This window comes from Phoca vitulina, unplaced genomic scaffold (assembly GCF_004348235.1).
Source record: "Phoca vitulina isolate PV1807 unplaced genomic scaffold, GSC_HSeal_1.0 scaffold10, whole genome shotgun sequence".
NCBI lineage: Eukaryota > Metazoa > Chordata > Mammalia > Carnivora > Phocidae > Phoca > Phoca vitulina.
In genome coordinates this window covers 46,643,206-46,667,477 of record NW_022589713.1, presented here as the reverse complement: position 1 = coordinate 46,667,477, position 24,272 = coordinate 46,643,206, and the positions used below count along the sequence as shown (strand labels likewise).

Here is a 24,272-nt window from a genome sequence, read left to right as displayed (position 1 = left end):
CAGACTCCCTGCTGAGCAGGGAGCCTGATGTGGGACTCGATCCCAGGACTCCAGGATCATGACCTGAGCCAAAGGCAGTCGCTTAACCAACTGAGCCACCCAGGCGCCCAATTTTTACTTATTTTTAGATTCCACATATAAGTAAGATCATTATGGTATTTGTTTTTCCCTCTCACTTCTTTCATTCAAAGGCGTAATGCCCTTGAAATCCCTCCATGTTGTCACAGATAGCAAGGTTTCATTCTTTTTTATGGCTGAATGATATTCCTCAATGTGTAACAATTTCTTTTTTTAAATTTTATTTTATTATGTTATGTTAGTCACCATACAATACAGCATTAGTTTTTGATGTGGTGATCCACGATCCATTGTTTTCGTATAACACCCAGTGCTCCATGCAGTACGTGCCCTCCTTAATACCCATCACCGGGCTAACCAATCCCCCCTCCCCCCTCCCCTCTAAAACCCTGTTTGTTTCTCAGAGTCCATAGTCTCTCATGGTTCATCTCTCCCTCCAATTCCCTCCCCCCCTCATTTTTCCCTTCCTCCTCCTAGTGTCCTCCATGCTATTCCTTATGTTCCACAAATAAGTGAAACCATATGATAATTGACTTTCTCTGCTTGGCTTATTTCAGTTAGCATAATCTCCTCCAGTCCCATCCATGTTGATGTAAAAGTTGGGTATTCATCCTTTCTGATGGATGAGTAATATTCCATTGTATATATGGACCACATCTTCTTTATCCATTCATCTGTTGAAGGGCATCTCGGCTCTTTCCACAGTTTTGCTATTGTGGACATTGCTGCTATGAACATTGGGGTGCATATGGCCCTTCTTTTCACTACATCTGTGTCTTTGGGGTAAATACCCAGTAGTGCAATTGCTGGGTCATAGGGTAGCTCTATTTTAAATTTTTGAGGAACCTCCACACTGTTTCCAAAGTGGCTGTACCAACTTGCATTCCCACCAACAGTGTAAGAGGGTTCCCCTTTCTCCACAACCTCTCCAACATTTGTTGTTTCTTTCCCTGTCCATTTTTGCCATTCTAACTGGTGTAAGGTGGTATCTCAATGTGGTTTTGATTTGAATTTCCCTGATGGCTAATGATGATGAACATTTTTTCATGTGTCTGTTATACATTTGTATGTCTTCTTCAGAGAAGTGTCTTTTCATATCTTCTGCCCACTTTTTGACTTGATTATTTGTTTTTTGGGTGTTGAGTTTGAGAAGTTCTTTATAGATCTTGGATACCAGCCCTTTATCTGTAGTGTCATTTGCAAATATCTTCTCCCATTCTGTGGGTTGCCTCTTTGTTTTTTTATTTTTTATTTTTTATTATTTTTTAAAGATTTTATTATTTGACAGAGAGAGACACAGCGAGAGAGGGAACACAAGCAGGGGGAGTGGGAGAGGGAGAAGCAAGCTTCCCGCTGAGCAGGGAGCCCAGTGCGGAGCTCGATCCCAGGACCCTGGGATCATGACCTGAGCCGAAGGCAGACGCTTAACAACTGAGCCACCCAGGCACCCCTGGGTTGCCTCTTTGTTTTGTTGACTGTTTCCTTTGCTGTGCAGAAGCTTTTTATCTTGATGAAGTCCCAAAAGTTCATTTTTGCTTTTATGTGTAACAATTTCTTTATCCATTCATCTGTGTGTGTGTGTGTGTGTGTATGATAGTTTTGTTATCCATTCATCTATTGATGGACACATAAGTTGTTTCCATATTTGACTGTTTATTATAAATAATGCTGCAGTGAACACTAACTTTTTGAGTTAGTGTTTTTGTTTTCTTTGGATAAATAACCCAGAAGTGGAATTGCTGGATCATATGGTAGTTCTATTTTTAATATTTTGAGGAACTTCCACACTGTTCTCCAGAGTGGCTGCACCAATTTACATTCCCACGAACAGTGCATAAGGGTTCCCTTTTCTCCACATCTTTATCACCACTCATTATTTCTAGTTTTGTTTTGTTTTGTTTTGTTTTAATAATAGTTATTTTAACAGCTGTGAGGGGATATCTCGTTAAGGTTTTGATTTGCATTTTTCTGGTGATTAATGATGTAGAGCATCTTTTTATGGGCCTGTTGGCCATCTGCGTGTCTTTGGAAAAATGTTTATTTAGGTCTTTTTTTTTTTTTTTTAAAGATTTTATTTATTTATTTGACAGAGAGAGACACAGCGAGAGAGGGAACACAAGCAGGGGGAGTGGGAGAGGGAGAAGCAGGCTTCCCGCTGAGCAGGGAGTCTGATGCGGGGCCCGATCCCAGGACCGTGGGATCATGACCTGAGCTGAAGGCAGACGCTTAACGACTGAGCCACCCAGGCACCCTATTTAGGTCTTATGCCCATTTTTAAATTGGATTTTTTTCTTTTTGCTGTTGAGTTATATGAATTTTTTATATATTTTGGATATTAGCTCTTTATCAGATATTAGCCCTTATCAAAATACCAGATCAAATATTTTCTCTCATTTAGTAGGTTGTCTTTCCAGTTAGTTAATGGTTTCCTTTGCTCTCCAGAAGCTTTTTAATTTGATGGGGTGCCACTTGGTTATTTTTTCTTTTGGTGTCAGATTCAAAACCATCACCAAGGCCTGTTTCAAAGAGCTTACTGCCTTTGTTCTAGGAATTTTATGGTCTTAGGTCTTACATTCAAGTTTTTAATCCATTTTTTAAAAAAAGATTTTATTTATTTATTTTAGAGAGAGCACAAGCAGGGGGAACAGAAGTGGGGGGGGGGGGGTAGAAGCAGGCTCCCTGTGGAGCAGGGAGCCTGATGTGATGCAGGGCTCGATCCCAGGACCCAGGATCATGACCTGAGCCATAGGCAGACGCTTAAACGTCTGAGCCACCCAGGCGCCCCATTTTGAGTTAATTTGTAGATGGTGTGAGATGGTAGTCCAGTTTCATTCTTTTGTATGTGGCTGTCCAGTTTTCTCCACATAATTAAATGAAGAGACTATCCTATACCCCATTGTATGTTCTTGGCTCATTTGTTGTAAATTAATTTACCATATATGCATGGATTTATTTCTGGGCTTTATCCTATTCCATTGATCTCCATGTCTGTTTCTATGCCAATACCATACTGTTTTAATTACTATAGCTTTGCAAAAGTAGTTTGAAATCAGGGATGCCTCCAGCTTTGTTCTTCTTTCTCATGATTGCTTTGGCTATTTGGGGTCTTTTGTGGTTCCATACAAATTTTAGAATTGTCTAGTTCTGTGAAAAATGCCATTGGAATTTTGGTAGGGATTATCTTGAATTTTAGATTGCTTTGGGTAGTATGGACATGTGACAGTATTAATTCTTCCAGTCCATAAGCACAGAGTCTCTTTACATTTATGTGTTTTTCAATTTCTTTCATCAGTGTCTCATAGTTTTCAGAGTACATGTCTTCCACCTCCTTGGTTAAATTTATTCCTACATATATTTTGGTTTTTTAAAGATTTATTTATTCATTTGAGAGAGAGAGAGAGATAGTGCACAAACAAGGAGAGGGGCAGAAAGAGAGAGGTAAAGAGAATCCCAAGCAGACTCTCCACTGAGCACAGAATCTGATGTGGGGCCCAGTCTCATGACCCTGAGATCATGACCTGAGCCAAAACCAAGAGTTGGGTGCTCAACTGACTGAGCCACCAGGCACCCCAGTATTTTATTATTTTTGATGCAATTGTAAGTGGATTTGTTTTCTTAATTTTTTAGTTTATATATTAGTGTATAGGAATGCAGTAGATTTTTGTGTATTGATTTTTGTATCCTACAACTTTACTTAATTCTTTTATTGGTTCTAACAGGTTTTTGATGGAGTCTTTAGGATTTTCTATATATAATATGTACTCTGCAAATAGTATTTTCCTTTTCTTCTTTCCAATTTGGATGCCTTTTATTTATTTTTCTTGCCTAATTGCTCTGGCTAGGACTTCTAATACTATGTTGAATAAAAGTGGTGAGAGTGGGCATCCTTATCTTGTTCCTGATCTTAGAAGAAAAGCTTTCAGCTTTTCACCATTAAGTATGATGTTAGCTGTGGGCTTGTCATATTTGGCCTTTTTTGTGTTGAGGTACATTCCCTCTGTACCCACTTTGTTGAGAGTTTTTATTATAAATGGATGTGGAATTTTGTCAGATGTTTTTTTCGGCATGTATTGAGATAATCATATGATTTCTAGCCTTCATTTTGTTAATGTGTATCACATTGACTGACCTGCAAATGTTGAAACATCCTTAATCCCTGGAATAAATCCAGCTCGATCATGGTATATGATCCTTTTAATGTATTGTTGAATTTGGTTTGCTAATATCTTGTTGAGGATTTTTCCGTTTATGTTTATTAGAGTATTGGCCTATAATTTTTGCATATTTGTGTGGTGTCTTTGTCTGATTTTGGTATCAGGGTAATGCTGGACTCTTAAAAGGAGTTTGGAAAAGTTCCTCCCTCTATTTTTTGAAAGGGCTTAAGAAAGATTTTTCTTTGTGTTTTTTTCTTTGAATGTGCAGTACATTCAAAGTGAGGCTGTCTGGTCCTGGACTTTTGTTTATTGGGAGGTTTTTGATTACTGATTCAATCTCATTACCAGTAATTGGTCTGTTCAGATTTTCTACTTCATCATGATTTAGTGTTGGTAGATTGAATGTTTCTAGGAATGTTTCTGCTAGGTTCCCCAATTTGTTAATGTATAATTTTTCATTGTAGTGTCTTATGATTCTTGTATTTCTGTGGTATCAGTTGTAACTTCTTTTTGATTTCTGATATCATTTATTTGAATCCCCTTTCTTTTTTTCCCAGTGAGTCTGGAAAAAGATTTGTCAGTTTTGTATATCTTTTTAGAGAACCAGCTCTTAGTTTCATTGATCAATTTTCTATTGTGTTTTTAGTCTTTATATCATTTAGTTCTAATCTATTATTTCCTTTCTTATTCATTCTTTCTCTAGTTCCTTGAGGTGTGTGTGAAGTTAGTTTATTTGAGAATTTTCATGTTTCCTGAAGTAGGCATTTATCACTATGAACTTCCCTCTTAGAACTGCTTTTGCTGCATCCTATAAATTTTAGTATGTTCTATTTCCATTTTTATTTGTCTCAGGATCTTGAAAAGTTTTTCTTTTGATTTTTACTTTGACCCATTGGTTGTTCAGTAACATGTTGTTTAATCTACACGTATTTGTGAATTTTCCAGTTTTCTTTGTGTGTGTGTGGTTTTTTTTTTTTTTTTATTTAAGTACAGTTGACACATAATGCTACATTAGTTTCAGGTATACAACATAGTGATTTAGCTTCTCTATATGTTATGCTACACCCACCATAGTGTAGCTACCATCTATCAACATACAACGCTATTACAATATCATTGACTCTATTCCCGGTACTATCTGTGCCTTCCAGTTTTCTTTGTGTAATTAATTTCTAGTTTCATACTGCTGTGGTTGGAAAAGATGCTTGATATGATTTCAGTCTTCTGACTTTATTAAGACTTGTTTTGTGGCCTAATATATGATCTATCTTGGAAAATATTCTGTGTGCACACGAGAAGAATGTGTATTCTGTTGCTTTTGGATGGAATGTTCTGTATATTTCTGTTAAGTTCATTTGGTCTAATATGTCAGTTAAGGCCCTTATTTCCTTATTGATTTTCCGCCTGGATGATCTATTCATTGATGTAAGTAGGGTTTAAAGTCCCCTACTATTATTGTATTGCTGTCTGTTACTCCTTTTAGGTCTGTTAATATTTGCTTTATATATTTAGGTGCTCGTATGTTGGGTGCATAAATATTTGTAAATGTTTTGTCTTTTTTGTAGGATATTATGTAATATCCTTCTTTGTCTCATATAGTCTTTGCTTTAAAGTCTTATTTTGTCTCATACAAGTATTGCTACCCTCGCTTTTTTGTTTGTTTCCATTTGCATGGACTATCTTTTTTCATCATTTTACTTTTAGTGTGTGTGTCCTTACATCTAAAGTGAGTCTCTTGCAGGCAGCATATAGATGGGTCTTGTTTTTAATTTATTTAGCCATTCTGAGTCTTTTGATTGGAAAATTTAGTCCATTTATGTTTAAAGTAGTTATTGATAAATATGTGCTTATTGCCATTTTGTTCGTTGTTTTCTGGCTGTTTTTGTACTTACTCTCTGTTCGATGCTTCTTTCCCTGTTTTCTTTATATTCTGATGACTTTCTTTGATGGTATGCTTATCTATATCTTTTGTGTATTTATTATAGTTTTTGCTTTGTGTTTATCATGGGGCTTACATAGAACAACTTATAACAGTCTGTTTTAAGTTGATAACAATTTAAGTTTGATCCCATTGTAAAGCTCAACATTATAATCACTCCTTGACATTTTGTTTTTGATGTCACATTCTACATCTTTTTATCTTGTGTATTCCTTTTTTAAAAAAGATTTTTATTTATTTATTTATTGAGAGAGAGAGAGAGCACACAAGCAGGGGGAGAGGGAGAGGCAGGCTCCCCGCTGAGCAGGGAGCCCGACGTGGGGCTCGATCCCAGGACCCTGGGATCATGACCTGAGCTAAAGGCAGCTGCTTAACCAACTGAGCCATCCAGGTGCCCTTATCTTGTGTATTCCTTAATTCATTATTGTAATCATAATTATTTTTACTACTTTTGTCTTTTTAACTTCAGACTAACTTTATAAGTGATTATACAGTAGATGAAACAACCACCTGTCTCAGTCTTGAAGGATTGGCTCATGTAGGAGATGAGCCTTATTGTTCAACCCTGCCTCAGCTCTTGGTTGTCTCTTAAACCTTTGTGCTTGTCTGAGCAGCCTATTATATTTTTAATAGTTCTCAGTAGTTGAGGATGTGCTACCAACCTGTCAATATTTCAGAAGGGAGGATCTCAGCACTTAGATTCATGCTGATTGGAAGCCAGACCCTCAGGCATCAGCTTTTAAAAATATGCAAACATATATAGTCCTGTGGGACTGCAAGCAAGTGTAAGCCCCGCAGGCCACCAGAGGCAGGCCATCTGGAAGTGTACCTTGAGTGGCAGTCACAAAAATCAGGGTTCCAAATGAGTATATAAGCTCTTTTCTGGGTGATATTGGCAAGCTAGAGCAAGGCAGAAGGAGGGAGAGCACATGGTAGCATCCACAGCCTGTATTCCCTGAGAGCAGCCCCATAAGCCACAAAATGTGTCCCAAATCTGAAGCCTACCCCTCAGGCCAGAGCTCCAGGACAAGCAAAGAGGCCTCCTTCACAGAAAGATTGGGGGGGTGTACTTCAATCCACTGTTTGTGCAGTGCCCCAGGGGTGGGTAGTCTGCCAAGAACCCTCTCTCCAATTGCCATAGTGCCGTGGGATCCAGGAATGCAAGCCATCTTGGCCACCAAAGCCAGGTGATCAAGGTGTGTCTCTTGGGCAGTAGTGGCAAAAATCAGGACACCAGACACATGTAAAGTTCCCCTCCAGGAGACACTGGTGCTCTGGAGTATGGCAGAGGGTGAGCTCAAAGATGACTTGAGGAAAGGATTACATTCTGCCTTTAGGTGCATGTTTAAGTAGAAGCCTTCCCCTTAGGCCACAGTCATGATGATTAACCAATAGGCCTCCTTCACACACAGTCTGAGCTCCTGTGTCTGTTGTCTTTTGCTGTGCCTTTGGGGGTGGTTAGCTATTTAAGAACTTTTCCTCTGTTGGTTATAGCCCTGTGGGATCCATGGGCACTGTCCACCAGAGCCAGTATAGCTGTCTGTGTTCCCTGGCAGCAGCTGCAAAAATTGGGGCACCAGATGGAGATATGAGCCCCTTTCTGGGTGATATTGATTATTACAGTCTCATGGGACTAGGAACACAAGCTCCCTTGGCCTCCAGAGCCATGTGATCCAGAGGTGTCCCCCTAGGTGGCAGCTGCAAAAATGAGGGCACCAGATGCCTGTAAAAGCTCCCTTCTGGGAGATACTGGTGCTCTGGAACATGTCAAAAGGAGCATGCAAAGATGGCATCTGCCAGTCTGTGTCCCCAGAGAGTATTCCAGCAGGCTCCTAGGTGTGTGTGTTAAATTAGATGTCTGCCCTTCAGGCCAATGCTTTAATAGAAGCAGGTGAGTCTCCTTCACTTTAAGTCTGGATGGAACTGGCTACCTCTGAGCTGGGCCCTGAGGTGGGTGAGTGAGGCACAGGAACCCTTTAAGAGTGGTTTCTCAGATCACTAGTTTTGTGAGTCTCAGGATGTAAACCTTGTTGGCTTTCAAAGTTAGATGTTTTGGGGGCTTGTCTCTCAAGTATGTATCTTAAAAGTTGGGATGCTCGGTCCTCAGGGAAAAATTCTGGGTTTTGAGGTTCCTCCCAGTTGTTGGTTGTCATGCTGGGGATGGGATTTATGACCAGGTTGTGTCTTAGCCTCTCCTACCCACTCCAGTGTGGTTTTTTTCCTCATTTGCCTGATGTGTAGCCATCACTCAGCCAGGCTTTTTTGTTTTTTTATTTATTTTTTATTTATTTATTTATTTATTTATATTTAATTTATTTATTTGACAGAGAGAGAGAGAGAACAAGTAGGCAGAGAGGCAGGCAGAGGGAGAGGGAGAAGCAGGCTCCTCGCTGAGCAGGGAGCCCGATGTGGGGCTCGATCCCAGGACCCTGGGATCATGACCTGAGCCGAAGGCAGCGGCTTAACTGACTGAGCCACCCAGGTGCCCCTGTTTTTTTATTTTTAAGAGGAAATTGTTCCATATGTAGCTGTAGACTCAGTGTGTCCATGGGAGGAAGTGAGTTCAAGATCTTCCTGTATTGCCACCTTGAGCCAGAAATCAATGATTAGTTTCTTTCGTAATATTGCAGTGTTTTGTGTAAACAGAAACAAAAATGAAATACGTTATTTTTTTCCCTTTTCTACTCAAAAGTTTGCTTTTTGAATATTCTTTTCTGCATCATATTGTTTTAACATAGTTTTTTTTAGAACCCCTTAAATATAATTCATTGCATCTGTGTTCTTTTGGTACTCATCTGTATTCATTACTTCACTTATAACATGAATTTTTGTCATACATACAAATGTGTGTAGGATAATATTAATGTGTATGTCCTCTCTCCTAGATTATAAGCATCTGGTGGGCAGGAATTTTGTTATTCATCTCTAGTCTTAAAGACCTAGCCAGATACTTGGCACATACTAGACACTTGGTAAATTTGAAGGAGGTGACATGTGCTAGGGCAGGGAAGAATCCATTTGGGAAGAGGGAGTGATGACATCTCAAAGGAAGAGCTAAGTACTCATGTAAGTGAGCTTAAGTAATAGCCTGGTCCCAACTCAGAGCAGTCCCACTGGGAGGAGGTAGCTTGGCTACGTTAGATACAAAACTGGTTTCCTTTTGACATTGACTATATTTTAGTGATTTGGCTTTGGCATAATAACTAGACTCTCAAACATGATTTCCATGGATGTGCATTAACATTCAGTTTAACTGGTTTTCCTTATTGTTTTTACTTTGAAGTAAACAGTACTGTTTTTTTTTTCCTCCTTCAAGAAGACTAGAAAGCTTTTATAAAGGAATTTACAAAATTGTTTCTTAAATTAGAAATAACAAAGAAGGGATTTTTTCCTAATTCTTAGTGGGCTTGATTTAGATAGTATCCCACAACTGTCAAAGGAAATGTCAGACATAGCTAACTGTCATATTAAAATCTGGGCCTAGGGACACCAGGTGGTTCATTTGGCTAAGCGTCTGCCTCTTGATTTTGGCTAAGGTCATGATCTCAGGGATATGAGATTGAACCTCACGTCAGGCTCCATGCTCAGTGTGGATTCTGCTTAAGATTTTCTCTCTCCCTCTGCCCCCCCCCACTCTCTCACTAAATAAATAAATAAATAAGTAAAATAAAATAAATAAAATAAAATAAAAATTTGGGCCTAACTGAATAAGTAGCTGTAGAGGTGATCCTTTCAAAGGTGCCTAAACCACATTGACACAGACATCCACACAGGATATGCTATGGTAGACTAAAAACAGTAAACTGGGCAGTAACATATTTACAAGAGTTTGTGGTTGATGGTGTTTTAGGGATGGAGGCTAGGTTCAAGTAAGCCTCAGTGGGGAGATGTCTCCAAGTGAGCCTCAGTGGGGAGATGTCTAAGGAGGCTGGTTACTAGACATCCCTGCTTTGCTTATGTTGCCAGAAGGAGTTTGTTCTTTTTCAGTTGGTCTAAGTTTCATGACCAGTGGTATTTCAAAGTAGATTTTCCAAGTGTCCTTATGGTTCATTGCCTTATTTTGTGCCATGGGGCCTCTCTTTTTTTGGTTTGTTTTTGAGGGATGATGTTTCTTGGTTCTGTCAAGTCAGCATCTGTTAAATCAGATACCCATTTGTTGCTGTTTTTCCTGTTCAGTCTCTTACTCAGCAAACACTTGTCCTGTCTTCATTACTCAATCTGATCAATATTTCAATTCCAAATGTTCTTTTAGTACAAAGGTTATTACAAGATTTATAAGAGCAAGAAGAGGTCTGGACTGCTCTGTACAATAAATCATGGCAGTTACCAAGACAAATGAAGAAATGTAGAATGGGCAATAGCCTTTACTAGGGCAATCAAAACAGAAGAGAGAAATGATTTGTATACCAAATTTTCTAAGTAGGATTTTTGGACCAATAAGTCACATATACTTTTGCAGCCTTGTCTATTTTTTTGCAAAGTTCAGGACAAATGGAGACATTACATGGTTACTAATACATTGGACAATAATTTTTTTTTTTAATAGACTTTAGTTGAACATTTTACCCCAAAGAACCACTGGTGTGGTTTAGGGACAGATGTATAGATGAAGGTTTGCTGAACCAGGACAAAGAATCATTTCTTGATTTACACAGCTATCCAAAAGGCTGGGAAAAACCTCCACAACTTCTTGTGATCAGTAAGTTGCCAGCTGGTTGATCAGTGCTGTGCCTCACAGTATCTGCTAGTTTGTATTAATGGATGTTTTCTGGAAATCAGATCCTAACGTGGAAAAGGGCAGAGTCCCTAACACACAGGCTCTGTGTTCAACTTCTGTCACCACACTGTTACATACCTGATGGTCTTTCAAGCCTTGGAAGCTTAAGGGGAAAGAAACTGCTTGATGAGGCTTTATGGGGTGGGGACAGAGGGAGTGAGAGAGGGAACAGTAATATAGCATGAATAGCAAGCTTGACATTAAAAGTGGGACATGAAGGAAGGTATTTAGAGTGTAGTCACGAATGACGATAGAAACAGTGGTTTGTGTCTCCAGAAATGTTTAGGTATTTTTTCTCCTTCTGAGGAGTTTTCTCTATACTGTGTTGCCTCTACGATGTTCTTTTTGGTATGTTCATTAGCACTTTTTTTTTTTTAATCTTAAAGGCTCGTGAAGAAGAAATGACTGCTAAAGTAATGGACCTGCAGACTCAACTGGAGGAGCTACAGAATAAGTACCAGGAAAGGCTGCAGCAGGAGGAGAGCCCTGGCAATGACAAAGTGAGAGGAACTAGACTCTTAAATCTTACCACTTTCTTAAGACTAAAACACTAAATTTTTATTTTCTTGTTAGTTCATATTGTTCCATTTTATTGCTTCTTATAGATTTTAGTGTATTATATACTCATTTATTTCTTTTCCATTTACAGATAACAATTATGGAGTTACAGGTAAGACTAGTTCTTCATTGAATTTGACTGAAGACAGTATATTTTCAGGAGTATTTTGTGTTTTGTTTTTTAAGAGTTTATTTGAGAGAGAGCACGAGTGGGGGGAGGGGCAGAGGCAGAGGTTCAAGCAGACTCTCCACTGAGCAGGGAGTCCGACACGGGACTCAGTCCCAGGATCCTGAGATCATGACGTGATCTGAAGTCGGGTGCTCCACCAACTGAGCCACCCAGGTGCCCCAGGAGTATTTTGTGTTTTAAAAGTTAAAACATAAAAATAATTTACCAAGCAGTACAATGTATATCCAGGCAGTGATGAAACCCATATGCATTTCAGATCTGACTTTATGTTTTTTTAGACACAACTAGCACAGAAGACTACTCTAATCAGTGATTCAAAGTTGAAAGAGCAAGAGTTCAGAGAACAGGTACAGGTTTAATTGGTGCCTTTTATTTTGAACTGACTGCCTTAATTTATGTTCTTTTGTACTTGGATCTCATTTAGCTGACTTTTAAAAATGAACTAATATAATACTGATTTAATAGCTGGCTTTGCAATTTTGTCTTACACAGGAAATTTTATTTCTAAATCTGAAGGCGCTGGAGTTTATCTCTTAAATTCATAATCACATGTATTTAAACAAGAACATTTGCATCTTATTCTTTCTAGTGTTTAACATCTTGGATAAGAATTTGTCTTTATTTGTAATAACTTAAGTTTTAAAAAAAATGTTTTTGCTTTTATCAGGAAAATATGTTGACATCAATCTTTACTACTTTTTCCTAGTAGTTAAATTGCCTTGACATAATAAATTTTGTCCATATATTATCCAGTAATTAGGTTTAAATAGGACTGTGTATATATGTCTAGAAGGATGCATAAGCATGAAAATACCAGTATATGCGTATCTGTGGTGCATCATCTTTAATAGTCTTTCTCCCACATTCTAGAGGGATAGTGTACAAGTCAGCAGGCTGTTGGAAGGCTATATCTTCAGGAATTTTCCAGTTTTTGCTTTATTTTAAAAATTATTTATTAGAGAGAGAGAGCGCACATGCAAGCGGGGAAGGGACAAAGGGGGGGATCTCAAGCAGACTCCCCACTTAGCGCAGAGCCCAACATGGGGCTCGATCTTACGACCCTGAGATCGTGAGCGGAGCTGAAATCTAGAGTCAGATGCTTAACCGACTGAGCCACCCAGGAGCCCCACTTTTCCAGTTTTCTTAAAAGTCATACATACAAGAATCTTGGCAATTGTTGAAATTAGGTGATGGATTGGTATATATGGGCATTGATTGTACTATATTCTCTGTGGTTGATTATGTTTGAAAACTTTCACAATATATATATTTTTTAAATCATAAAAATAGATGCTAAGTCCCAATGCTACTTTTTTTTTTCTACTTCCCAGTGGTTTATCTTTTCTCATCTATTCTCAAGGTTGTTGCTTTAAAACTCTCTTCTTGGGGCGCCTGGGTGGCTCAGTCATTAAGCGTCTGCCTTCAGCTCAGGTCATGATCCCAGGGTCCTGGGATCTAGCCCCGCATCGGGCTCCCTGCTCAGCGGGCAGCCTGCCTCTCCCTCTCCCATTCCCCCTGCTTGTGTTCCCTCTCTCGCTGTGTCTCTCTCTGTCAAATAAATAAATAAAATTAAAAAAATAAAAAATAAAAAAAAATAAAACTCTCTTCTTATAGCATCCTCAAATCTTCAAACTGTGCTAGCATGGCAATTTTTGTATTAGTTATTTTTATGGTGGTAAAATACACATAACATAAAATTGACCGTTTTAACCAGTTTAAAGTGCACAATTCATTGACATGTAGTTCATTCACAATGTTGTGAAACCGTCACCATTATCTAGTTCCAGAACATTTCATCACCCCATAAGGAAACCTCATACCCATGAAGCAGTCACTCCCCATTACCTCCTGGCAACCACTACTCTACTCCTGTGTCTGTAAATTTGCCTATTATGAGTATTTTATATAAATACAATCACATAAAACATAGCGTTTCTTATCTGGCTTATTTTACTTAGCACAATGTTTTTAAGGTTCTTCAGTGTAGCATGTATCAGTACTTTATTCCTTTTTATGGCTGAATATTATTTAGCTATATGGCTATACCATACTTCATTCATCAGTTTATGAATGTTTGGGTTATTTCTACCTTTTGGCTATTACGTATAGTGCTGTCAGGAACATCGTGTACAAGTTTTTATTTGAGCACCTATTTCCAGTTCTTTGGGGTATATACCCAGGAGTGAAATTGCTAGATCATTTGGTAATTATATGTTCAGCTTTTTGATGAACCACCAAAATACATTGTGGCACCATTTTACATTCCCACCAACAAAGTTATATAAGGATTCCAATTTTTCCACATCCTCACCAACAAGTTTTTGATTATAGCCATAGTAGTTGGTATGAAGTAGTATCTCATTATGGTTTTAATTTGCATTTTTCTAATGACTAATGATTGGACATCTTATATTCTGCTTGTTGGCCATTTGTATGTCTTATTTGGAGCAATGTCTAAGTCCTTTGCTAATTTTTTAGTTGGGTTATTTGGTTTCTTGTTCAGTTGTATTCTTTATTCTGAATACAAGTCCCTTAGAGATATGTGATTTGCAAGTATTTTCTCCATTTTGTGGGTGGTCTTTTCACTTTCTGATAATGTCCTTTGAGGCACAAAAGTTTTACTTTTGATAAAGGCCATTTTATATATTTTCTCTTTTGTTTGTGCTTTTGGTGTCATATCTAAGAAACCATTTGTATTAATTGTATTTGCCTATATTCTGTCTTAAGTATTAAAGAATCTAGTAGCTATAGCAGTCCTTTCTTTTACATATGGTTTCCATACGAATCTTATGATTTGAGTATTTGTTACTTTTAGATTCACAATTTAGAAGACCGTTTGAAGAAATATGAAAAGAATGTATATGCAACAACTGTGGGAACACCTTACAAAGGTAGGAATGATCTCTTATGTTATCCACAGTTATCTCTTATTGCTGGATTTATAGAGGAGTTTTATTTTTGTCTTTGCTAATCTGCTCTTTACAATGAATATATTTTACCTTTGTAATTCACCAGTAACAGCTAGTTTTAAGGAAAGAATGATAGTAATCTAAAACAAAATTAATGCATATTTGTTGCAAAAAAAAAAAATCAAACAGAGCTGCAGTGTGTAAGTGGAACTGCAGGTTCCCACTTTATTCTACACTCTCCAGATGGAACCAGCCTAGTGGCAATTTATGTATATTTTTCCAGATTCTTATGTATGTATGCAAACGTTTATGTAATCTACTACATGTACTCATACAGGCACAGCTCTATGATTCTGTTTTTTTTTTTTTAAAGATTTTATTTATTTATTTGACAGAGAGAGACACAGGGAGAGAGGGAACACAAGCACGGGGAGGGGAGAGGGAGAAGCAGACTCCCGACTGAGCAGGAAGCCTGATGTGGGGCTCGATCCCAGGACCCTGAGCTACCCAGGCGCCCCTCTGATTCTGATTTTTACTATTACCATAATGCTATATTTACTAATTTTAAACTCTGATTTAAGGATAAAATAATTTCATAAAAATTCTTATATTCAAGGTAGGAGAGGGTGATTTGGAAACATTCTCTTGATTGAAATAATATATGCCACTTACAAAGGATTTTAAAGATGAACTTGAGTGTTTACATAGTTGTTCACTTGAGATAACCATGACCTTTGAATAATCTCGTAACAATTTCCCCATCTGTTTTGCTGCCTCACTTCATTAAGAATAGTTTTATTTTGCTAAATGTCTTGTAAAGCTTTTTGCTTTTTCAGGGAAGCACTAGGGCATAAATCTAAACCATTTTACATCCCTTTGTGTTTTTGAAAGCTCTTACTTATTGCAATGAAATAACACAAGATATTATATAATTTTTAATTAAATTAAACAAGGACTTGCTTTGGATTCTCTCCAAAATACTCTTCAAAAACGAGAAAACCAGCTTGGAAGTGTCTCATGGCTCATTGCAGAGAAGATTCCTGCTACAAGGATTGTTTGCCATATCTAAATCAACACATGCAATTGTCAGCTCAGCTGCTGACTCGGTGCTCAGCAGTGCATAGAGAATAATATTGATTCTTTTCATTAGTTTCAATTTAAGATTTTTATAATTTCCTTTTTTTTCTGTTTTGAATTGTAAAACGAACACACATGTACAGTGTATTTAATAACTAACACATATACCAGTCTCCTCTACCATCCAAAAGTAGAGCATTCCTTTGATACCTTTCATAAGCTGAAATGGTGTAAAGCAAAGAAGCAATTACAGTTAGTTTATATGGAAAAAATTTTTAGCATTCCCAGACCCAAAAAATATCCTCTCTTAGGCTTTTCTGATACCTTAGGACACATCTTGCTAACAGATGCACAAAATAAACCAAGACAAAGCACAGATGCTCACAGACACAGTTCAGAGCTATGGCGGCTTGAAGTCGAGTGTCGCTCCTGGGGGCAGGAGCTTGATGGAGCCACTCTTCTGCTGGGGGTGCACACTGCCTCTGTGATGGCTCGCTGTAAAACAAATGCTGAACACTATTTTCACTTCTCGCCTTTTTCATAAAAGCAAAAAACCTCTTTAGATTTTTTTCGTTAGCAAAGACAAATACTAATGTAGGTTTTTGTAAAAGCGAAGTGGTGTAACATGAATTTTTGAAAGGCAGGGGATACCTGAATAACAGTAAGTGCCGGGCACTGTTTTGCATAGCAACTCATTTAATTCTCTCACCAGCCTGGTCAGTCTAGTTGAATATGCATGTTAATCTCTTCGCCATGCTATCTCTTTAAAGAGTAGAGTAGAATGAGCATCCACCAGGCAGGAAGAAATAAAAAGTTACTAGTTCTTCAAAACCTCTGTGTAGGCCTCTGCAATAATAGCTTTATTTCTCCCCTCTACTGACTTTTCTTTTCTGACTTAATGTTAACCATTCTCTTGTTCTTTATTGTTTACCACCTATGTATGTGTTTCTAAGCAATACTTTGTTTAGATTTTGCTTGTTTTGGAACTTCATGTAATAGAATCATACTGTAAGCTTGTATTTTTTCTTTTGCTTAACATAAGTTTTGAGGTGCATCCGTGTTGTGTGTGTTGCTCTGGTTCACTCATTTCCATTTATTAATTTTGTATATTGTACATGTCTCATGTGAAAGATTTTCTCTATACAACTAAGACTGGAATTGCTGAGTCATAGGATATGAACATTCTTGTGCACATCCTATCCTAGGTTGGCCAAACTAGATACAATTTGAAGATATTGTAGGAAACTGTTTTCTGTATTTTTGTACTAATTTTCATTCTCACCAGCAGTGGATAAGAGCTCTCATCACTCCAGCTCCTCAGCAGTGCTGGATTTATTAAAGCCCTTTTAATGCTTCACTGATTAAATTCTGTGCTGTGACTTGTAATTTTAATTACATCTCTGTTATTAGTGATCAGGTTGAACATCTTTATTTGTTCTTTTTTCTGTAAAGATTTTATTTATTTATTTGAGAGAGAGAGAGTGAGTGTGCATGGACAGGGGGAGGGGCAGAGAGGGAGGGAGAAGAAGAGACTCTCAAGCAAATTCTGTGCCAAGTGTGGAGCCCGTTGTGGGAATCCATCCCAGGACCTGAGATCATGACCTGAGCTGAAACCAAGAGTTGGACTCTCAACCGACTGAGCCACCCAGGCACCCCGATTGTTCATTTTTTTATTCATTCATTTTAGCTGTGTATATTTCTTTTGTGAAGTTCCTCTCCATTTCTTTTTTGTTTTCTAAGATCATCTATCATTTTCTTATTGATCTGTAGGAGTTTTTAAAAAATTCTGAATATTAATCCTTGTTTACACATTATAAAAACAAGGATTAATATTCAGAATATAATATATATACTATATAGTATATATATATAGTATTTATATAGTATAATATTTATACATATAGTAAAGATATTATACTAGTTGTTGTTTTCTTTCTTTATTGTCTTCCTTTTGAATTTTTTATTATGCAATTTTTTAGACATATAGAAAAATAATGAATATGGCATATAATGAACATACATGTACACATCAGCCACCAGCCACCCTCCAGAATTATCAAGACATATCTAATCTTGGTTCATCTGTACCCCAACCTTTCCTATTCTTAGTCCATTGCATTATTTTAAAGTAAGTTAGATATTATATCTTACTTCATATGTAAATATTTCAGTATGTATCTATACAGAGGATTCCTTTGAAATAACCATGGTACTAATATCACACTTAAAAATTTCACAGTAATTCCTTAATCAAATAACTAGTCAGTATTCAGACACTTGTAGTTTCATAAATGTTTTCTGGCAGTGGTGGTGGGAGCCAGTTGATTTATTTGAATCAGTAGCCAAGTAGTACCCATACTACTTTGATTGAGAAATCACTCCCTCTCCCTTTCTCTCTCCTTTTGTTATTTATTTGTTAAAGAGACCAAATTACTTGTGCATAAGTCTAAGGCATTCTGAACTCTTGGTGCTCCATCCCCTAGTAGTTAGAATGAGGGGCTTGGTCAGATTTAGATTTGTGTTATTGGCAATAGTACCTCCCAAAGGGAGCCAAACTATATGTTGTTTCACATCAAAAGACACATGTCTTTTTTGTAACTGCTTTCACACAGTTCCAGGTGTCATCGGTTTGACTCATCATCTTTCACCTTGATTTTAGCACCCGGTGGGGGCTGTTTTCCAAGATCTGTTGTTTCACTAGTTACTGTGTAATGGTGATATTCACATTCTCCCATTTCTTGTGCAGATATTAACTGGAATTCTTCTGTAAATGGAAACATTCCCACATTATCTATGTGGTTACCTTGAGGTAAAGCTCATACAGGGAAAGCAGGATAAGTTCTTTTTACCTGATTTAGTTATTCCACATTTTTGAGGGTCTGTTTTAACACCAGTAGTCTGTTCCAGTGATGGATTTGTCTACGCCTGCTCTAACACTTCACTCTATTAATTATGATGACTTCATAGCCTGTCTTGTTGTTTAGCTGGGGAAGCCCTCCCACTCTATGTTTTTCAAGAGTGTCTTAGCTATCCTTAGCTCTTTGAATGTCCATTTAAGTTTTAGAATGAGATTATCAAGTTACGCTCAAAACACACACCCAGACGTGAGAGGATTTTGATTAGGATTGCTTTGAATTTATAGAAAGATTGAAGAGAATTGGCACCTCTATGGTATTGAGTACCCAACCCATAATCATGATATCTTTCAGCATTTACTTAGGTCTTCTTTAATTTCTGTCACTAATGCTTATTGTCCTAAGTAGTTCTCTTGCACCTTTTTTATTATATTTATTCTTAGGTGTGATTGTAAATGTAAAATTAGTTTTTTATTTTTATCTTCCAGTTAAATAAAATGCATGTACAGTTTTAAAGAGAATGTGAGCCAAGCCTGCTTTTAACTAAAATTATCTGTAATACACTTAGTTGATTAAGATTGTTTCAAGTGTAGTTAAATGGATTTTCCAGTTGCACATTTTGGAATTGGGCCCAGGTAAAGTATTGTATTAAAAATGCTGCGTAGTACTCAGATAAAGTTATTTGGAAAGACTCACAGGAAGCAATGGGTAGACAACCTGGCAAGCATTTTTATTTGAATAACTAATTTCCACTCTCATTGCTTAAAACCGAAAGTAAGAATTATGAGGAGAGGAAGAAATTTCTTTTATATGCTACTGTTAGGGAGAAGACAAGAAAGGGGGTATATGCATTGAAAAACAATATTAATTACTTGTCCAGAAAAATGGCTATACATAAGTAATCCACGTGTTTATAATAATAAAATCAATTATTTTCTGAAAAGGGTACAACATTGTAAACTCTTGCATTTTGCCTCAATCTAGAGGAATGAAACACTTAAGTATGATATATAAATGGCTTTTGAAGAGGAAGTAGTGCATTATCATTATTGAGTTCTGGTTGCTGTGTATTTACAAAGTGTGGTTTGAGAGCTTGTTTAGAGGTTCTAGTAGGGGAGCGCAGCTAAAGGTGTGGTTTGAGTGAGTTGGGAATTTAAAGGTGTACACTTTTAAAAAATGAAATATTCCAAACATACAAATGCATGCAAAGTAAATACCAAGTATGAAGACTGGTTAGCACTTACGAATTCGCCCTCTAGAACGTTGCCAGTGCTCCTTGTGCTGCTCTTCAGTCTCCTATCTCTCTGTTCTCTCCCAAGGGTAACCACTGGTAACATGCTACAGCATATGTACGGTTCTCTAAGACAATTGACTTCAATGTGCTACATGTTTTGGGCTGTGTAGAAATGATACACTGTATATATTCTCCATATTCCTGCCCTTCTTTCACCTAGCATTGTGATTTTGAATTTCATTCTACAAGCTATAGTTTAACCATTTTGAATGCTGAGTTTAGTAATAATACATTCTATCCGTATACCATATTTTATTTATTCTCCTGTTGGTGGACCTTTGAATTGTCTCAGTTTTGCTTTTATAAACACTGGAACTGTGAACGTTGACTTCTGGTGTACATGTGAAGCGTTTCTCTAGGATGTTTTGGTAGGAATTGAATTTTTGCATCATAGAGTATGCTTGTCTTCCACTTTATGAAGCTCTGCAAAGTAATGCCAAGTTATTGTCTATAGTGGTTGTATCCGTTCACACTCCACAGTCAGTGCTGTGGGAGGGCTTCCTCAGCTAAACAACAAGACAGGCTATGAAGTCATCATAATTAATAGAGTGAAGTGTTAGAGCAGGCGTAGACAAATCCATCACTGGAACAGACTACTGGTGTTAAAACAGACCCTCAAAAATGTGGAATAACTAAATCAGGTAAAAAGAACTTATCCTGCTTTCCCTGTATGAGCTTTACCTCAAGGTAACCACATTTCCATTGTCCTGCATACTCACCAGTTCTTGGCATTATTTGCTTTTAGGATTTTACTAATCTCATATGTGTCAATAATACTCCATGAGGTTTCATTTGTTTCTTTTTACTGAACAAATGGTGGTTTAAATTCTCAACCAAAAGAAATGGAGAGTTACAATGAGAGGCCACTTTCAACTTTGGCATTTAGAGGTTCACGTATTGTTCATCGTCCAGTATTGGAAGCCTTGATGTATTATCTTGCTGCACAGTGGTATTTCCTATATTCAGTTTTTTAAAAATCCAGGGTTATCAAGGTATAAATTTTTACACATAATATTCAGTGTGATTTCATATACCTGAACTGTATTTATTGTTTACTTTTAGGTTGAAATGGGGCTTGGTTAACAGATGGACTGTAACTTTTTATGACAGGCTTTAAGATGTTGAACCAAAATATTTGAAAACCACTAAAATGGCATTAATATTTCATGCATTTTCAAGTTATTTTATCTGTCCTGTGTATCCAAAGAGTTTTGAAAACTTGATTTAAACTTAAGTGCTTTTAGATTTGGAATACTAGAAAAACTAGAATTCTTTTCCGAGATACTAAGTTCTTAATAAATACAAATGATTATTAATTTTAGTCATTGTGGAATATCTGAAGCCAACCACATAATATTGAGAAGAGAAATACCAGTTTTAAGGAATCTTTGTATTCCCTAAGTATAGTCTTTTAAAATTGCCATGCCAAAAGGAGGAGGAGGAAAAGATGCGAGAAATAAAATTGCTATGATAATTCTTATTTTTTCTTAAAATGGAAAAATACCAATAGGAATGCTTTGTGTATGTATGTACAATACTATACAGTACAATATAATTAATACAAGAATGATGCCTCCCTTTATTCCTTGGATTGTTCTTTAGTTTGTCTAGTGTCTAAGTAATAAGTAGCTTATCTGGTTTTTCTTTACAATGTGATCTGTTTTTTTTTATTTGACAGGTGGCAGTTTGTACCATACTGATGTCTCGCTCTTTGGAGAACCTACCGAGTTTGAGTATTTGCGAAAAGTGCTTTTTGAGTATATGATGGGTCGTGAGACTAAGGTATAAATCATTTCTGATAATTTGGCATGTGGCTTAATTTAAAAGGAAATGTGCCCACTTTTAATACTTTAATACACATATTGATGTTGTATCTTTACTGTTGGCAGACCATACATGCTAATAATAGATAATAGGTAATTGGGTTATTGTTCTTAGTTTACAAAAGTGAATTGGCATATCTTGCTTATATTTGTTATAGTTATAAAATATTAATTAAAAAATACTGTTGAATGATGCTGAGTACTAAAAATTGACATTTCATTAACTAATACTTTGTGAAACATGTGGCTATTTTTACTTTTGACCTCAAGTCTTAAAGTTAGGAGAATAGATTTCATTTTCATGGAAACTTTAGGGTAATGTGGAAGTATTGGAAATGGTTATATTAAGAATTAAGTAGTAGACTACATAATTAAGTAATTGCTTAGAGATATTTAGAAATATTTTACTTCAGTCACTGTGACAAAAATCATTCCTATACAAATGGAATATTGATCATTAAAATCACCACATAATATAAGTAATAGTGCTTGGCTAAATTTGTTTTCTGGAATGTTAAATTTATTGTAAGGTTCTTGAGTATGTACTATTGTCTTTTTCTTGTCTGTATCCCCTGCAGTGTTCTTAAAAGAGCCTTATATTGGACTTTTGATAAATGTGTCTTGAATTGAATATATTTAGGGAAATTCATTAGCCTTTCCTCAGAATTTTTCATTTAAAGCAATTTCTTTTCTGACATTGCTTCAACTTTTTACCTTCATAAACTTTTACATTGTCCATATACATTGGCTGAGAATGGGATCATGAGTTTTCCATTTTTAGAAGCAATCAGTGTTTTAACTTATGGGTCTTTGGGGGTTACTAAGTCAAAGAGTGCTAAGCCAATTCAGGGATTAATTTGGCAGATATATTTGAAGACTAAAAAGTAAGGGCATAAGAAAATCTCTTGAAAGAATATTGTGAATTTATGGATTATAGATTCAGCTAAACACTAGGAGTTATAGGGCTCTAAGTCATTTGAATCCTTAATATCTATAGAAATCTCATTTCATTGTATCAAATAATTTCAAATTAAAGTAGTATCTAGTGTTATCCTGAGTATGTAACACAGGAAGGGTATGTTAATTCATAGTAATTCAGTTTTTTTCCTTAAAGGAATTTTTTTTTTAAATTCAAAGAATAGCTAAAGCGAATTTTCTGCTTTTTAAAAATAAAGCTAATGAAATATAACAATCTCTTAATAAGTCTTTATTGGATAGTGGCCTGTATCTGAGGTGGGTAGGTAATTTAATGTTACCTTGTTACTGCAGGGAAGGGAGAAGGGTGTATCTTTAAAAAAAAAAAAAAAAAAGGGCTTCTCAGAACTGTAGCTCTCTTGGTTCATTTGTTGAATCTAAAGCTGTGATCCAGTGTGCTAAATAAATTATTTGACCTTTTCTTGATCTGTGGAATGAAGAGACTGACTGCCTCAAACTGTGTCTTCTGGAGGTTGTGAACTGTGGAGGCTGAGGTCTCTACAGAGTTTGAATCCTGAAGAAAGAGCCAGCCCAAGCATAGATGCGTTCGGGGGCAGTGCCAGGCTGCCAAGTGCAAGCTTGTGCTTCCAGGGTTGTGCAGCTTGTTTTAGGCTGTGACTTAGGAAACAGCTGAAAGGGGTGTCCTCAGGACACAGGACACCCCGTCTGATACCTGACTGGGAGTCCATGTGGCAGAGTGCTCTCTCTGGTCTTTTATCGTCAGCATTCAATGCATCTGGTTAATGATGAGTCTGTCATTCTGCCATCACATTTTACAGGTAAATATAGAAAATCGGTAGCAGATATTCAGCTTAATTTACTGCTTATTTATTGAGCACTTGCTACATGCGGCCTTTTGTTTATCACCATGATGGGTAGAAAGATGAAATTTGACACTATCCCTAATTTTTTTTTACACCATCCCTAATTTTAAGGAGTTTACTATATAGTAGGAAAGTGGACCTGTTCGCAGTTAAGCATAACATGATACAGAATGTCATTAAGAGAGGCACAGAGTTCTCCTGTTGACTTGTGGGAGGGTCAAGGAGGACACTGTGGAGAAGCAGGTGTATCTGCTGGGCTTTAAAGCTGGGTGGGGGGGTATGGGTATGTGGGGGTGGTTAGATTTGAATAGATGAACTCAGATGTGAGGGAAAGCCTAGACAGGAGGTCCAAGGCAGGAAATTGAGTGTGGGTTTTGGAATGACAAGTAGTCTGGTCCAACTGAAACACTGCATCTATGGTGGCGGTGACTCCTTTTAGGGCTGCACAGGGTGTGGAAGGCATGGAATGTTTTCAGAGTTTTACCTGTAGGGACCGGGGGTTAGTTAGCCCTTGAGCAGAGATTGACAAGATCAGAGCTGGTTTTAGACATATCTTTTACTGATTTGCTTCATTTCTACACATTAAAGAATTTGAAATGGAGACCAGGTTGTGATTTTAGAGTGAACCAGAGTATATGGTGGCCTTTGGGATTTGATCCTCATCTGAAGTTGTATCTTGTCCAGCAGGATATGTATGTCATCCCACCTGTGTTTCTTCATCTGCTTTTGCACACAGTGTTCCTTATTTTATGAGGCAGATGATTTATTTAAGAAGACCACATGTAGGACACACATTCTTATAGTATGAAGCTAAGTAAG

The 24,272-nt window shown here is 37.1% G+C and overlaps 1 protein-coding gene across 11 annotated transcripts in view; it reads left to right on the top strand.

Annotated features, from left to right (window-relative positions):
• Positions 1 to 24,272, top strand: part of GOLGA4 (golgin A4) — a 128,099-nt gene that overhangs the window by 92,450 nt on the left and 11,377 nt on the right. For 10 of the 11 annotated variants that reach the window (XM_032409007.1, XM_032409010.1, XM_032409006.1 and 7 more), the window contains 5 exons: positions 11,335 to 11,448; positions 11,598 to 11,618; positions 11,975 to 12,043; positions 14,512 to 14,587; positions 21,510 to 21,613. In XM_032409007.1, coding sequence (XP_032264898.1) covers positions 11,335 to 11,448; positions 11,598 to 11,618; positions 11,975 to 12,043; positions 14,512 to 14,587; positions 21,510 to 21,613 — 384 coding nt within the window. The remainder of the gene's footprint in view (positions 1 to 11,334; positions 11,449 to 11,597; positions 11,619 to 11,974; positions 12,044 to 14,511; positions 14,588 to 21,509; positions 21,614 to 24,272) is intronic. The other variant, XM_032409003.1, reaches the window with a different exon arrangement.